Source organism: Sus scrofa, chromosome 7 (genome assembly GCF_000003025.6).
Source record: "Sus scrofa isolate TJ Tabasco breed Duroc chromosome 7, Sscrofa11.1, whole genome shotgun sequence".
In the NCBI taxonomy this organism is placed as follows: domain Eukaryota; kingdom Metazoa; phylum Chordata; class Mammalia; order Artiodactyla; family Suidae; genus Sus; species Sus scrofa.
The window spans coordinates 38,489,348-38,504,894 of NC_010449.5; the positions used below are offsets into that span (position 1 = coordinate 38,489,348).

Below are 15,547 nucleotides of genomic sequence, written 5' to 3' on the forward strand. Positions count from 1 at the left end.
GGCCGCACCTGAGGCATATGGAGGTTCCCAGGCTAGGGGTCCAATCGGAGTTGTAGCCGCCGGCCTACACCGCAGCCACAGCCACGCGGGATGGAGCCACGTCTGTGACCTATACCACAGCTCACAGCAATGCTGGATCCTTAACCCACTGAGCGAGGCTGGGGATGGGACCCGCAACCTCATGGTTCTTAGTCGGATTTGTTAACCACTGAGCCACGAAGGAACTCCCCCATTTGTCTTTCTTTGGTTGAATTACGCAGAAGAGCTTTAATTTTTTTATGGTATTGTTTTGCGTGCATTCCCTGATTCAGAAGATTGGCTTCATTGGCTCCTCTAGTTCCCTTACTTGCTTGATTCATTGACAGCTGGAAACAGGGAGGCATATCAGTGGTTTCAGGAATGGTCTGAGCCCAGGTAAACGTTGGGGCCACAGTTTTTTAAAGGTGATGTGGGGAGTGGGGGAGTCTCTGGAAGAGTAGCTGAACTGGGCAGGTGGAGGAGGTGTGGTGCACAACCTGGGAGCTGGAGCAGGGGCACAGCAGAGTTTGAAAAGCCCAAGAGCCACACCCATTTGGATTCAGTCCTCTCTCTGCTGGGCCAGTGTTGGGGTAGCTTCTGAGCTTTGAGCAGGGAGAACACTGGCTGCTGGGACCTCCCTTCCTCTCCTGCACCTTTGACTTTGCCCTGGGCAGACCTGCAGAAAGGATGGCAGAGGGAAGTGAGAGGGTGTCCTTGGCTATTGGGCTTGAACCTTTTTGCTGTTGCCTCCTGTGGGTGTTTGCAGAGAGCTGGAGGAAGGATGGTGGTTTGGAGAGAATCCGGATTCCGAAGAGGTTTCCCTTTATCTCCAGCAGCTTGATCTCTGACCTGGGGGGAAGCCTCAGTCACATACACACGCTCTGCATATCCACAAAGGCGAGCAGGGAGGAGTCCCATCCCCTGGTTTGAGAGAGATGCTTGGCAGATTTTTTTTGTCCTTTGATTAAAGGACGCTGCTCAGCCAGCTTCTCGTGGACATTTCTCCCTGTATCTGTCTCTGATACACGCTCTGCTCAGCTGTTCAGGGGGTTCACAGTGCAGGTTCGCTGTGCGTGCCGAGTCCTATTTTTAATGAAAGTAGACTTTGTTCTCTGGAGGCAGCTAATCGTGCCCCATGGGCTGTAATCAGGGAGAAGGTATTTAATACAGGGCAGGTGGCAACAGGCGGCCTGCTCCGACTGGCAGATTGCAACATGGCAATTACAAAGCCATCACCCCCCTCTCCGCCCCAGCAGATACATACGGGATTGAGTCTCTCCCCTGAACTGACTTTGAGTAAGTGAAGAATGAATACTATGCAGAAGGGGAACAGGGAGGTGGGGTTGGGTGGCAGGGGAGAGCTGCTTTCCTTTTCACCTCGCCTCCTTTAGCTGGGGACAGTTCCCCCCACCTCGCTCTGGATGGTTTCTCCCTGCCTCAGTGGTGCTTGCAGGTCCAGCCCAAGGAGCCCCAGGCCACACTGGGTCCACCAGGGGTTTTAACTTAGGCCTCAGCCTTTCTCACTGAGCACGGCTCTTCTTGTAGTACAAACCCAGCAAGTGATCCGGTACCCTACATCCTGAGTCATCTGGCTCCAGTTCCGAGAAGCTCAGGGAGCTTGTGCTGAGGGGTGGGAGTGGGATCCTTCCCTGTCCATTTCTACCCTTCTTGAAGACCCAGGGCTGGAGGTGCCCTGGTACCAGCTCAGCATCCAGAGGCGAAGAAGCTCCAAAGGCTGCTTGCTTGCTCAGCATGGCCCAGGGCCCATTCTCAGTTGTCCAGCTTTCCCTGGGGGCTTCTTCTCGACATGGGATCGGAGTCCTCCTTGGGCAGAAATACTCCAAAGCAACCTGTGAATCTTTGGGTGAAGGAGACGTGGCCAGCGGAGGCCGCTGTGATAGCTGGGTCTCCCTGGGAGGACCACTCTGCTGTCTTCCAGCTCACCTTCTTTTCCCAGCTGTGGACCAGCTGTCCAGCTGCTTCTCCCATCATCCTTCAGTGCACCTGGCCTTGCTCACATCCTGGGTCTGACCCTGCCTCCACTGTTTCCAGTCAGGGACAGCAGCCTGCCAGGCTCATGGTATCCTTGGTTAGTGCTGGAATTGTCCCCTTTGGGCTGGATCTGGGGCACTTAGCAGATCTCAGGAGTTGGAGCCCAGGCCCCAACATCCGCTGGTGTTTATGGATGTGGCGTGGGGAGTGGCACGGACTGTTCCCTGTGGACTTGTGTTGGGGTCACTGCAGGCTCCCTAGTGGCTTGTCTTCTGCTTCCCCAGTTGGGAGTTATCCCCCTCCCTGTGACTCTGACACATTATGGAGAGAGTGGTCTCTGGCTGGGAGAGAAAACCACCCATCACCACAACTGCTTGGCCCAGAGTCTAAGCCTACACTTAACCACCCACCTCCCTGTCAGCCACGTCCATGCTGTCTGTTTTCTCAGCAGGCCAGGTTATCTGGCCCTGAAAGCCCCGTGGGGCTGTGAGTTCGAGGTGAGGCAGAAGAACTTGTAGGATGTGACAGCTCAAGCTGGGGCAGCAGGCCTTGGAGTGAGGCTGCCCTCCCTGCCAGAAACCTGGCCACGTCGGGGTCCTCCCTGCCCGCCCACCACCCATACAAGTGTCCCAGTGCCTAGAGGGCAGTGTGGGTATTGGCGGGAATAGAGAAGAAGAGAAGCTGAAACTAGAAAGGTACCTAAAGGGGCTCCTCAGCTGACTGGGGAGCAGATAGGGAGCGGGGAGCTGGGACTGGTTTCTCCATCGAGAAGGGGAGAAGGCAGAGGACAACTCTGCAGCCACCTCGGGATTTTGAAGAAGCTCTTGGCTACTCTTACTCCTGTGTCTCTGGCCCGCCTCTCTTTCCAAACTCATGGAACTCCCACCCTGAGACCCCCTGAGTCTCAGGTGCCCGGGCCTCTCCCCCAGGCCTGAAGAACTCCCACCCCAGGGCCCTCTGGAGGGGTAGCCCCAGGGAGCATGTGGGGTGACTTGTTTGCTCCCCACACCTCAGGAATGTGCTGTCCCTTCAGGCCCGCCCGGATTCCTACGCAGGGAGTCAGCCCCACACTGCCTGCTGCATGTGCCCTGTGGGGACACGCTCAGCCTCACCATCAAAGGGGAGGAGGGTGGTGGCTCGTGCCTGCTGCCACGCCCCAGAACCCCAAGCCAGAGGCCAGGCTGCCCAGACAGAGGAGGAGGCCACTCCTGCTTCCCACCCTGCGCTCCCCTGCACTGTGCTTCCTGCCTCAGGCCCTGGTGGAATGTGACAGGAGTCGTGGCCAGGGCATGTCCCGACAGCAGGAACACACGTTTTAGCCGTGAGGCTTCCCTCGGCCCCCATCTCAGGTTAGGTGGATGGCAGTGGCAAGATGGTTTATGCCCAGAAGGCCACCTGAGGTTAATGCCTGCATTGGTACCTGTGGTGGCTGCTGCCCCCGTGCTGCAGCCCAGCTTATTACAGGTGGGGAGAAGTGGGAACCCCAAGAACCTGGAGGGGACCTCACAGGTCACTCAGTCCAGCCACCTCTGTGCAGATGAGAAACAGGCTGGCCTGGTGAGGAAGGGACTTACCTGGGGCCAGAAGGGTCAGAAGCAGGCACCTTGGCTCCCCAGGCTGGGGCTTTGCACACAGGGTTCTCAGCCTGGGCACTGTCCACTTTTGTGCTGATAATTCTTTGCCAGGGGGTTTGTCCTGTGCCTTAGAGGCTGTTGAGCAGCATCCCTGGCCTCTACCCACTAGATACCAGTAGTGTTCCCCTCTCCTGCCCTGTTGAGACAACCAAAAATGCCTTCAGACATTTGCCAAATATAGGGGCCAAGGGAAGGAGTGGGTGGAGAGAGACCAAAATCACCCTGGTTGAGAGCCATCAGTGCCCTAAAATGCTGCCTTTTCAGATATTTCGCTTCTGGACCTGCCTTTCATGGCACAGTCTGTTTACCACCACTGTGCACAGGGTTAGTATTTGGGCTCCGTCTGGAAACAGTGCTTCCAGCTCCAGATGCTGGAAGGTATTTTTTCCAGCATCTTCTTGGGCCACTCCTAGGCTTTTTCCTGGCAGTCTCTTCTGCAAGCCATGTTTCCCAAATTTCTCAGTTGTTTCTGGCTCTGAGAGGCCTAGGAAATGAGCAGGCCAGGTATGGGGTAGGGTAGGAGTAGGACAGGAGCAGACCTATTCCGGAATCAGGCATGGGTAAGCTGAGACCACAAGCACACATGAGATGCATGTGTCTCCTCTGGGCCTGCGGCAGAGATGTTGCGGGGAGACCAGTGCCTCCCATCCTGTCCAGCCTTCACCACTTGCCCCGCAGACCCCCTGTTCCGAGACTTTGCTGCCCAGCTCTCCCTGGACAGGTGGCTGACACCTGGTTTCCACTTTCTTCCCTTCTCCGGTTTCAGGAGCTCTTGGCTAGAGGAAGTGGAGGGGCCTTGGGATGCGGAGAGCCGAGGGCTGACTCCCGGACAGCGGAACAGAGAGAACTGCCGACAGACAGACGGTATGTGCCTGGTGAGGCTTGTGCCCCCACTGGGCCCCCTTCTGGGGAGGCTGGCAGGTGAGGGGGCAGCAGGCTGCCCCTCTTGGTGGGTGCTGGTGGAAGGAGCAGTGGAGGCCAGAGAGGCTTGGACTTCAGAGCCCTTGAGCTTGGAGACCCCCACCCACCTCCCCAAGGAGCCCGGCCTGGGCTCACAGCTTCTGGTTATGATCTTTATTAAGCTAATTTATGGAATATTTCCTGAGCACCAGCTACGGGTGTTAGTGCTTTACATAATCGTTACAACAGCCTGTGAAATTGATGCCATTCTTGACTCAGTTAAGAGTTGAGGAAAGGAGCCCCATGGAGAGCAGCTTTTCCCTCTGAGGCTGCCTCCCCACCCCCTGGGGCAAGGGGTGGGCCACTCCTCGGGTGGCTTCTGCCCTCTCTTGGCCCTGCCTCTCCCCCCATCTGCTCCCACTGGGTCCAGCACCCTGCACCGCCCCCCTAGCACACCCCTGACCCATGGGTACTGACATGCCAGAGTCCGGCCCTTCTAATGACCCTGGCAGCAGACCGGGCCTCTCTGCCTGCCTGGTGGCTCCTATGTGTCCTCTTCTCTCAGTCCAGGGGCTTCTTGTCACATCTCTGAACCTCCTCCTTCCTTGTTCTCCTCAGCAGGTTGAGGAGCCCTCACCTCCCAGAATGACCAGTGCAGCCCCTGCTAAGAAACCCTACCGGAAGGCGCCACCTGAGCATCGGGAGCTGCGGCTAGAGGCTCCTGGCTCCCGGCTGGAGCAGGAGGTCAGCAAGAGTGGTCCCCCTGCCCCTGCTGGCAGATGCAGCCCCCTGAAGCTGGGTGTTTGGCCGATTTGCCCTGCCCGAGGGGACCTAGGTCACCCAAGTTGACGTGAGGGCATAGCTTTGCTGATACATGCTTGGGGTCTCAGCTGCAGCAAAGCTGGTGGGAGCCATGTAAACTCATAGGGGATGGCTGGGGCCCCTGTCCCTGTGTCCAGGAGTCCAGAGTCTATAGCTCAGCAGAAGTATCCCATGTAATATTGTTTTTCATGCAGGAAGCAGCCCGCCAGCCTGAGGGCTTCTCACCTACTAGAGGCCAGAACCTTGTCCTCCACTGGTGGAGCAGGGATGTTCAACCTGTGGCCCCTCTGGGGGCCATTAGGAAGTGGTGCTCTGTCTGCTTCCCACCAGACCAACTGTTCTTCACTGTCCAGAGAAGTGCGGCCCTCCTCCAGCTTTGCTCTGTCTGGCTAACTTTTATCAAATACGTGCTCCCTGCTAGGAACTGCATTAGGTTCTTAGGAGGCCTTTGGGCAACTGCAGAACATTCTCTGGTCGGTTCTCCTCCCTCCTTAAGCTTACTGCAGGAGGAAACGAGCACCGCAGCAGAGTCCCCTTGCTCCTGTGTCTCCACCCTGTTGCAGCACATGGAGCACATTTAAGGAACTTGAGAGATGGCTAGTAAGTGCTGAGCATCAGGCATACCGTGGTACCTCTGGACAGCTTCAGGGCAGAAATGCCACCCATGACTTGCCCATTCTCAGTTTAGGAAACATTATATAAAAAGGCCAGATACAGTGTGAGGAGCCACCCACTGGGCATTCTCCTGGTTTTGTAGGTAAGGCCACTAGGGCTCGGCAAAGTTAATACAACCAGTGTGTGGTAGAACAGGATCAATGCAGGTGTCAGCAGCTCCAAGTCCTCGGTCCAGGCCACCACCCACCTCATGGTCCTGCCTGTGCTTGGTGTCCTGAAGCATCAGACCCATGTGGAGTGGGCCCTTGACCTTTCCCTCCTGCCACAGCACATGGCTGCTGTGCTTCGCAGCTGGCTGAGCACTGGCTTTTGGGCTGTGGCCGACGTGAATGCTTGGGGAGGATGCAGCAGGAGGGTCAAAGCAGGATGAGACACTTTACTCCTGTCAGTGGGTTGGCCCAGAGGCTCTCCTTCCCCCACACACTTGTTCCTCCCAAGCCTCTGTGAGGGCCTGATTCAGCCCCAGGGGTAGAGCCCAGGACTCTATTCTAGCTCACCTGACTTCGTCACTTCTCTAGAAGGTCTCAGCCATGCCTGCAGGGTCCACTAGTGGCCCAGTGGACAGCTGGGGGGCTCTCTTTAGCCCTGGCAGAGGTAGCATGGATGCCAGGACTCATTTGCAGTTGGCTCTGGGGTTAAGAGGGGCTGGAGCTGGTGTGGGTAAGGGTGAAGGCTGGGAGGGGTTCTTGAATCTCCTGATTGGCCCAGAAGAGAGTAATGTAGGCTTGTCTGGGTGTTACTGGATTGCCTCCATCTCTCCAGGGCCTTGCAGCCACTTATGCTGTGACAGTCTCTTGGCTGCAGACCTGGCCCTTGCCAGGGCTTGTGGGGGTGGGGGGCGGGGATGGCAAGTGGGAGGCCAGTGGTCCAGTGCTGGGCCTCAAGCTTCTGTTTTTTTGTGTCCAGGAGCCTCTGACTGACGCGGAGAGGATGAAGTGAGTATCCGCTGCCCCAGGGCCTGCCCTGCCTTGCTCTGTCCCTCTTAGATGCAGGCGAGGCTGGCAGGCTTTTCCTTGGATTAGGTAGAGGTAAAGGGTGGCGTGGGGTGTTTTAGGGGAGGCTTGACGTTGTGGATTTACCTTCCAGAACGAGAGGGTTATGCCATGGGCTCCAGGAGAAGCTGGTATCCTGGAGGTGATGGCTCTGAGGGGCCTGATCTTGCTGAAGAGCCCTTCCCCAGCTCCCGGCCTCCCATGCCAGCTGTCTCCCTGCAGCCCTTCCTGGCCATTCTGTGAGGCCTTTGGAAGGAGGCAGCACTGGGCTGGGTTTCCAGGAGATGAATAATGGAGCAGCCTGACTTTGCAATGGGGAAACTGGAGCTGGGGCTTGCTGGCTGGCTGGCTTGGGCTGTAACCGGAGACACACTGGGAACTGTAGCCCCTGCAATTATGTTTTCCCGTTCTTCTCCAGTGAGGGGAGTAGACTGTTCTCTCCCCTCCCCTCTGCCTACCCGTCCCTCCAACCCAAGCTGTGTTCTCAGGGCCAGCAGGCCCAACTCATGCTGAGGCTCCAAGAGTCCCCTGCCCACAGCTGCCTGTCCTCACATCACCCCGCCTTCCTTCTTGAGTCCAGCCTGGGACTCCAGGGTAGTCCTCCTACCTCTGATGCCCCTCTGCCCTTGACCCCTCACCCTACCAGGCTCTTGCAGCAGGAGAATGAGGAGCTTCGCCGGCGCCTGGCCTCCGCCACCAGACGTACTGAGGCCCTGGAGCGCGAGCTGGAGATTGGGCAAGACTGCCTGGAGCTGGAGCTGGGCCAGAGTCGCGAGGAGCTGGACAAGTTTAAGGACAAGTTCCGCAGGTGTGGGAATGAGGGGCTGGGATGCAGGTGCAGGCACCTCCCTGTTCATAGGAGGTTAGCCAGGAGAGGCCTTAGAGATCGTTTGGTTCTGATGAGAAAAACTCAAGTTCTGGGAGGAGCAGGCCTTGTCCAAGATCCCATATCAAGGAGGGGCTGAGCAGGGTCTAAATAACAGGGTCTTGACCCCAGGGGTCTGTCTGCCTTGCATTCCTCTACAGGCTGCAGAACAGCTACACAGCTTCCCAGAGGACCAACCAGGAGCTGGAGGACAAGCTGCACACACTGGTAATCCCTCCTGGAGGGCAGCTGGGCTGGTGCTGTGCTCACAGTGTCGCAGGGGGCTGGGACTTGCCTGGGGAAGCCTTCCTAGCCTGGGGCTGGGGAGGGGGCACGGGGGGGAGGGGCCGCAGTGTGCTGTGTGAGTCAGGACTGTCTTAACGCTCACACTGTTTCTCTTCTCTCCTCGTCTTCCCCTCATGCTGCCACCGTTGCTGCTGCACTCTCCTCTCAGGCCTCTCTTAGCCACAGCTGGATTTTTGCAGTTGCGTCTGAGTTTGTGTGTTTTCTCCCTTGCCCTGGCCTCCTCCTCAGCTGAGATCAGGGATTGCTGGGACCCAGCCATTGCCCACTGCCCGCTCCTTTCCTCTTCCTCATGTGAAGCCTGTTCAGCAGGGGGGGACAGCTGGGGAGCCTGCTCTTGGCTTGGGCAGAGGTACTGATTGATGTCACCACTGAAGGCTCACAGCTTCTCTGCTGCAGTGGCAACAAGCCCCAGCCATTTGGGGCAAGAGGGCCTGTGGAAGCAATCCATGAATTGAAGATCAGAAGACTGCTTTTGAGCCTGTAGCTCTCTCCCTGCACAACTAGATAATCTCACAGGTGCCCCCAGCTGCCCCCAGCCCCACTCCCCAGCCTCATCGTGGAATCAGCAACACACACAGGCTTCAGCCCCTGGGTTGGCACAGTGCCTGCCTCTCAGGTGCCAGCTGCCTTGCCTGGTGTGTAGAACCCCTTGAGCTCCCTCCAGGGCTGGGCACCTCTTAGACCACTCTGTCCTGGGCCCCCGCGGCCATTGGTCATGCTCAGAAAGCTCCCTGCCCACAGCCAGCTGGACTGCAGGAGAGGTGTCTGGTCTCCTTCTGTCTGTCCATTGTCTGTCTCCACTCCGTCCGCCTTGGCTGCCCAGCACTTGTGGCTTCCTGTGTCTCTGGGCTGGGAGGAGGGGCTGGGAGGAAGGGCTGGCTGGGGTGTGGGCTGGCTTCACCATGAGTCTTGTGCTTCAGATCAAGAAGGCTGAGATGGACAGGAAAACTCTGGATTGGGAGATCGTGGAGCTGACCAACAAGTTACTGGACGCGAGGAACACCATCAACAAGCTGGAGGAGCTCAATGTACACACACCTCGGGGCCGCCCTGCCCATGTTGCTGTGTCCCAGCCCCACCCTGCTCCCCTGGGTGGCGCGGGGCTCTGAACCATGTCTGTGTCTGCAGGAGCGGTACCGGCTGGACTGCAACCTGGCTGTGCAGCTCCTCAAGTGCAACAAGTCCCACTTCCGTAACCACAAGTTCGCCGACGTGAGTAGGGCATCCTCCTGCCAATGCCCCTCCAGCCTTTTTAGGACCCCTCCAACTCTAGTCTCTCTGCCTCCCCCCATCCTCCCGCCTTCAGCTCCCCCCCTCTGCTTTGCCTTCACCTCACCTCCCTGTCTCCTCTCAAGCCCGTCAGCTCTGCCGGCTGGCGTCCTGCATGCTGTCAAGGGGCAGGGTCTGGCCCTGTTTATTTTCCTGGAATAGAGACAGGGGGAGAGGTCTCAATTTCCAGATTCTAGGCAGGAAGGAGGGGCTGGCCAGAGATATGGGCCATGAGAAGATTGAGAGAGGCAAGGAGCAAACTCTAGACCCCAGAGCTTAGGCCCAGGTTGACAGGGCTTGCAGGGGGAGTGGAGCTGTTTCCAAGGTTCCTGGCCAGTACGGCATCTCAACTTAGGTCTGGTTTGGGCAGAAGCTCCCTCTGAGGTGGGGGAGTTAGAAGCTGGAGAGCATGTGGAGCTCAGCACCAGTTCTGGATTCAAATCCTGGCTGTGTTAATTAAAAGCTTCAAGTTATTTTACCCCAGCTGAGCCTCAGCTGACCTGCAAAATGAGGCTATACCTTGGCATGTGCTTTTTTTTTTTTTTTTTTTTTTTTTGTCTTTTTTAGGGCCACACCCATGACATATGGAAGTTCCCAAGCTAGGGGTTGAATTGGAACTGCAGCCATTGTCCTATACCACAGCCACAGCAACGCCAGATCCAAGCCTTGTCTGCAGTCTACACCACAGCTCATGGCAATGCCAGAGCCTTAACCCACTGAGTGAGGCCAGGGATTGAACCTGCATCCTCATGCATGCTAGTCAGATTCGTTTCTGATGAGCCACGACGGGAACTCCTTGGCATGTGCTTTGAGAACCAGAGCAAAGTGCCCAGCACCGTGGGCCTCCCACGTGGCAGCCGTTGGTTTTGTCCTGAGCAAGCTGTCTCAGGCTGGATCGTTCATGTCTCTTCCTCCCTCTCTCTCCTCTACTCCAGCTGCCCTGTGAACTACAGGATATGGTTCGGAAACATCTCCACAGTGGTCAGGAGGCTGTCAGCCCTGGGCCTGCCCCCAGCCTTGCCCCAGGGGCTGTGGTGCCCACCTCGGTCATTGCCCGCGTGTTGGAGAAGCCAGAGTCTCTCCTGCTCAACTCGGCCCAGTCAGGCAGTGCAGGGCACCCCCTGGCTGAGGATGTCTTTGTGCACGTGGATATGAGTGGGGGGGACCCGGGTGACTTGGCCAGCCCCCCGGCCCCGGGCAGCCCCACCCCCCAACCCAATGGGGAGTGCCGCTCTCTGGGCACTGCCAGAGGCTCCCCAGAGGAGGAGCTGCCCCTGCCGGCCTTTGAGAAGCTGAGCCCCTACCCGACCCCGTCCCCACCCCACCCGCTGTATCCCGGCCGCAGGGTGATAGAGTTCTCTGAGGATAAGGTGCGGATTCCCCGCAACAGCCCGCTGCCCAACTGCACCTATGCCACCCGCCAGGCCATCTCCCTGAGTCTGGTGGAGGAGGGCGGTGAGCGGGCCCGTCCTAGCCCAGTGCCCAGCAGCCCTGCCTCGGCCCAGGCCTCCCCCCAGCACCAGCCCAGCCCTGGCCCTCCAGCCCTCAGTGCCCCGGCCAGCTCCGCCAGCTCTGAGGAGGACCTCCTGGCCAGTTGGCAGCGGGCCTTTGTGGACCGCACCCCGCCCCCGGCCACCGTGGCCCAGCGCACAGCCTTCGGACGTGACGCGCTCCCGGAGCTGCAGCGCCACTTCGCCCTCGGCCCCGCTGGTGGAGATGAGGTTCAGGCACCTTCTTCCCCTCCTGGTGAAAGTGGGCTTTTGCTGCCAGCGGAAGCTGCCCCCAGCTTTCCCAGGGAGGAGGACGAGGAAGAGCTGAACCTGCCCATCAGCCCTGAGGAAGAGTGCCGGAGCTTGCTGCCCAGTGACAGTGGCCCGGAGGAGGGGCCTGGCACTCCTCGCACTGAGGGCAGGCCCTGGGCACTCCCCAGCTCCAGCCGCCCCCAGCGCAGCCCCAAGAGGATGGGGGTGCACCACCTGCACCGAAAGGACAGCCTGACACAGGCCCAGGAGCAGGGCAACCTGCTCAACTAGGGCCCAGCTTGCCCTTCCTGCCATTGCTGCACTGGGACTGCAGGGCACTGCTGCCCTTGCAGCTCACAGTCCCCACATAGCCCAAGCCCTTGAACTCTGCTCCCTGTGTGGGTAAGGTTAGACCACACCAGGCCCTTCAGCTGCCTTGGCTGTAACTGGTATCGGCTTGCCTCGTGGTTTTTCCCCCCTGGAATATTTATTCTCCAAAAGTAACATACAGCTGGGGCTCAGGACCCTTTTCCAATCAGCCCATATTGGTCTGTTCTGGGAGCTGAGGGGTTGTTAACATCAGTGTTCATCCTCCATCCTCCTTGCACATCCACCAGGTGTGTTTTTTTTTTTTTCTTCCAGAGGGGGAGGGGTCATTGGGATTATTAACCTCTAATTTTTATTTTTTACCTGTTTTCCTCTCCCCCCAAATCCTCTGCAGAGCTGTTGCCTTCAAGGGGCCTGGCACGGCAGGCCCTGGGGATGTGGGAGAGGACTGACTCAGGGCTCCCCTCAGCTGTTCCTCCCTCTGGAAGGGAGTAGAGGGTGGGATTCAGGGGCCTCAAGCTGGGCTCTAGGTGAAACCTGGCCCTGCTCCCAGCCTTGGCTTTAGACTGTTACTCCCAGCTTTGGGAAATTTTCACATCGATAACTATTTTAAAATTAAAACTATTTTACTGATATGGCCTAATTTATCTATTAATGATCTTTTTTTGCCATTCTTGAGTGTTCCCAGTCCTAGTCATGTCCTCACCTTTTGCTGGTGACTCCCCCCACCCCACTCTGCCTGGGGCTTCCCTGGGCCCAGAGCATCAGGCAGTGGGAGAGGGTGCACCTCAAGTAAACTTGGCGGGTCTTGAGTCTGTCCTTGAGGTAGGATCCAGTCCAGCCCAGCCTTGGAGGCTCTTTACTTGAGTTATGATCCTTAAAGGGCCTTTGTAAGGTGTCACCCCAGAAACCTGGGTCCTGGAAGTCAGAGACCTGAGTCAGACCTATTTGAGACATTTGCAGCCAGTGGACCCTGCCTAAAGCTTGGGCTGTGGTGTAGCACTGCCCCCTAGTGGTGTCTAGTGATAGTACCAATTCCCCTGCCAGCCCCCAGTGACGAGAGCTGGAGGCCAGGTTGTAGAGTTCATAAAATCTCTTCCGAGCCAGCGGGCTGCAGCTAGAGCTGCCAACAAGTCCAGAGGCATTGCCTTGGGTTCAAGTGCCCCCAAAGATTTTGTTTAGTCACAGCTTCCAGAGCCTCCCACCACACTGCCAGGAGCTGCCAGAGCTCCAGGCACCCCCCCACACCCTCCCTCCCAAGCCCAGGGCTGACCCTGTATCCGGGACAAAGTGCTGGGGACAAATGTAATGATGCTCAGATGCTGATATGGAGTCACATCTCAGTCTCCGCCAATAGACTGTCCCCAAGTCCTGACGTCATTAGCACCATCTGAGAGCTGGGATCTGTGGAAGGGCAGAGGGGTGTTCAGTCCACCAGGCATCCCTCCACTGGGGACCACAAACAGGTTAGAAGTGGCCTAGGTTTCCCACACCCATGCTCCAAAACTCTTCCAGACTGGCTTTGATCAACTCTTGGGCTCTTACCACTGGGGCACATCCAGGAGCTGCTGCCCCTCTGGTGGGCAGCAGGCTCCCGCCCTCTCTCTCGTTCCTGCGTGTCGCCAGCTCCTCCTGCCACCTCCTCCTCCTCCTCCCCCTCAGAGAGGAGGTCACAGATCTGCTGCTGCAGCTCTGGGCTGATACTGTTCTCAGCCAACACCAGACTCCGCAAAGCTGTGGGGTAATTTTCTACCATGTCCAGCAGGGTCTGCGGTGGGGAAGAGTATGGAAAAGGACGAACACAGTTAAGGCGGCTCCTCAGGCTCCAGCCTGCCGCCCCTTGGTATATCCACAGATACAATGGGTAACCTCAAATCCGGGCCCATCCCCAAACACAAAGTGTTCTCACCTGAGCCGACTGATTGGTGAGCCCTGTGCCCTCCAAGTCTAGGACCTCTAAGGTGCGGCTGGAGGCCACAGCTACAGCCAGCATCCCTGCCACGTGGTCACCTGGGAAGGCAGCACACAGGCACACACTCACCTGGTCATGCTGGAGCCTGTTAACTCTTCCTCCGCACAGCCTCTCTATTGCCCTAACAACCTTAGATCCCACCCCTAGGCCAGGAAATGCTGGCAAATGGTAGGTGTCCCAGGGGCGGGGGGCATTGTGACTGGCGAGTGAATGGATGAAGCAAGCCAGGCCCAGGGGTGGTGATGGATGCTTCGATCTACCTGTTGATCATCTGGTCCTCCACAGAGGTGGCTCCTTCATCCCAGAAACACCCCTCCCTTTTCTTCCCTTCTCTAGTGTGGGGGTTACCATGGCAACTGATGGTCCCAGGTTCTTAGATGAGAATGAGGGGTGGTGAGAATCGAAGAGGGCCTTCTTGAACCTCACCCAGGGGGTTGTAGTCCAGATTGAGGACGCGGACCTGGGAGCTGTGGGCCACGGCAATGGCGAGGCGGCTCCAGCCCTTAGGGGTGATGCCAGGGTTGGCGCTAAGCGTCAGCTCCTTCAAGCCTGGGCAAGAAGCTAGGATGGAGGTCAGGCCTTTCTCGAGCCCTTCCCCCACCCAGGGATCTCTGGGTGCCCTCCACGAGCTCCATGGCCATTAGAGACTCATGCCTTTCCTGCCCTCTGTAGCCTCAATGCCTGAGTCTCTATCCTGCTCAGCCCCCAATCCTCCCTCCTCCGGAGAGGATTTGAAAACAATTCTCACCCACATCTCCGGGCCACACCCTCTGCCCTCCGCGCTTAGCTTTCATCAAGGCCACCCCAGCCCATGAACTCAGCAGGGCCCTGCTCACCAGACTTGGCCCCGTCTGGGGGGAGGAGGCCACAGATGAGGTTGATGGCTTCATCACCCAGCATGCAGTCCCCCAGGTCCAGAGCCACTAGGGCAGGGTGAAGGGCCAGGGCTGGATTCAGCAAGGCCAGCCCCGCATCTGTCAGGGGGCTTCCATGAAGGCTGGGGGGTGAGACAAGAGAGGAGGGGTTACTGCAGTCATCAGCCCTATCTGTAAAGGGGAAGGAGCGCTCCCTTAAGTGAGCCTTAGAGGTGAGTGACTAGACATTCAGTCACAGCACTGGGGAGCAGCCTTGGGAAGGAAGAAGGAAGATTCTAGATTCTTAAAGGATACAGATAGCATGGAAATTTGGTTTCTTTTCTGGGGCAGATACTGGGAACCTGATTAGAAGACAGAGAAGGGGGGGTGCCGGTGGTGTGTTGGGCAGAAGGATAGGAGCAGGGATCTAGTCCTCAGGGGACTATTCCTTCTTGGGAACCAGGCAGCTGCCCCCAGAGAAGTCATTGAGGGTGATCAGATTGGGAGGTACATGGGCCCTGCCAGGAAGGGGTGTGGCTTGTGTTCAAAGTCTAAAGACCAGGCATGAGCTTGGAGAGTGTAGTGGAGGATGGGGAGAGGAATGAGGTGCGTGAATAAGGGGTGGAAGGTAGGCTGGTGCAAAGAGGGTGTGCGGAGGAACAGAGATGGCAGGGGGAGTGCGAGGAGGTGGGTGCGGTGCCCAGGACCCCCTTTCGAGGGAGCGCACTCACAAGAGGGACTGGATGGAGCGGTTGGTCCGCAGCGCCTCCGCCAGCTGCTTGATGCGGCCGGGGCTGGACACGACACCCAGGTTAAGGTTGAGCTGTGCCAGGGATGTGGCCCCCGCCAGGGCCCGGCAGATGCGGCCGAAGTCGCGGTCGCAGAGACGGCAGCCGCGCAGTGAGAGCAGGCGCACGGCGTTGTCGCGCAGGCCGCGGCAGATGTCCCGCACCTCGGCACCTGACAACGGTTCCCCCGAAATCTGGATGGAGCTGGGTAGCATCGTTCCCACGGCTGGGCCGCCGGGGCCGGGGCCGGGGTCCGGGCCCGGGGCGCGGCCGAGGTTGGCGGGGCCGCGGGCGGGTCGGGGCTGGGGTCGAGGCCCGGGCTGTGGTCGCGGACGCAGCGGGGGTAGAGGGGGAGGCAGAGGCGCAGGCGGCGGTGGCGGCGGCGGCGGCG

General features: G+C 58.3%; 2 protein-coding genes across 27 annotated transcripts in view; one reads left to right on the plus strand and one right to left on the minus strand.

Moving 5' to 3' along the window:
- Positions 1-12,185, plus strand: part of TJAP1 (tight junction associated protein 1) — a 26,352-nt gene extending 14,167 nt beyond the window's left edge. For 4 of the 24 annotated variants that reach the window (XM_021098778.1, XM_021098780.1, XM_021098782.1 and 1 more), the window contains 8 exons: positions 4,411-4,508; positions 5,163-5,288; positions 6,948-6,976; positions 7,680-7,841; positions 8,060-8,126; positions 9,125-9,232; positions 9,333-9,416; positions 10,409-12,175. In XM_021098778.1, the coding sequence (XP_020954437.1) occupies positions 5,190-5,288; positions 6,948-6,976; positions 7,680-7,841; positions 8,060-8,126; positions 9,125-9,232; positions 9,333-9,416; positions 10,409-11,506 (1,647 nt within the window). In that variant the 5' untranslated portion in view covers positions 4,411-4,508; positions 5,163-5,189 and the 3' untranslated portion in view covers positions 11,507-12,175. Of the gene's footprint in view, positions 1-4,410; positions 4,509-5,162; positions 7,842-8,059; positions 8,127-8,352; positions 8,383-9,124; positions 9,233-9,332; positions 9,417-10,408 lie in introns of all 24 variants that reach the window. The other 20 variants (XM_021098759.1, XM_021098760.1, XM_021098762.1 and 17 more) reach the window with 11 other exon arrangements.
- Positions 10,034-15,456, minus strand: LRRC73 (leucine rich repeat containing 73). Of its 3 annotated transcripts, XR_002345743.1 has the most exons (7): positions 15,100-15,456; positions 14,351-14,511; positions 13,941-14,063; positions 13,452-13,552; positions 13,088-13,310; positions 12,816-12,946; positions 10,034-12,460 (listed from the first exon to the last, which is right to left on the minus strand). XR_002345743.1 is itself a non-coding variant. In XM_003482193.4 (6 exons), the coding sequence occupies exons 1-6, from the start codon at positions 15,369-15,371 to the stop codon at positions 12,876-12,878; spliced, it is 951 nt and encodes a 316-aa protein (XP_003482241.1). In that variant the 5' UTR covers positions 15,372-15,456; the 3' UTR covers positions 12,618-12,875. The 3 variants fall into 3 exon arrangements, 2 of the variants coding, with proteins under 2 accessions (XP_003482241.1, XP_005666093.1); XM_003482193.4 differs by lacking the exon at positions 10,034-12,460 and having other exon boundaries at positions 12,618-12,946; XM_005666036.3 differs by lacking the exons at positions 10,034-12,460; positions 13,941-14,063 and having other exon boundaries at positions 12,618-12,946.

Excerpts from the sequence above, each read along its gene's own strand:
- LRRC73 (XM_003482193.4), bottom strand. The coding sequence starts at position 15,371 with ATGCTACCCAGCTCCATCCAGATTTCGGGGGAACCGTTGTCAGGTGCC. Across the intron at positions 14,064-14,350 it reads CCCAGACGGGGCCAAGTCTG|GCTTGAAGGAGCTGACGCTT; the intron begins GTGAGCAGGGCC and ends CTTCTTGCCCAG. Across the intron at positions 13,553-13,940 it reads TCTGGACTACAACCCCCTGG|GTGACCACGTGGCAGGGATG; the intron begins GTGAGGTTCAAG and ends CTGCCTTCCCAG.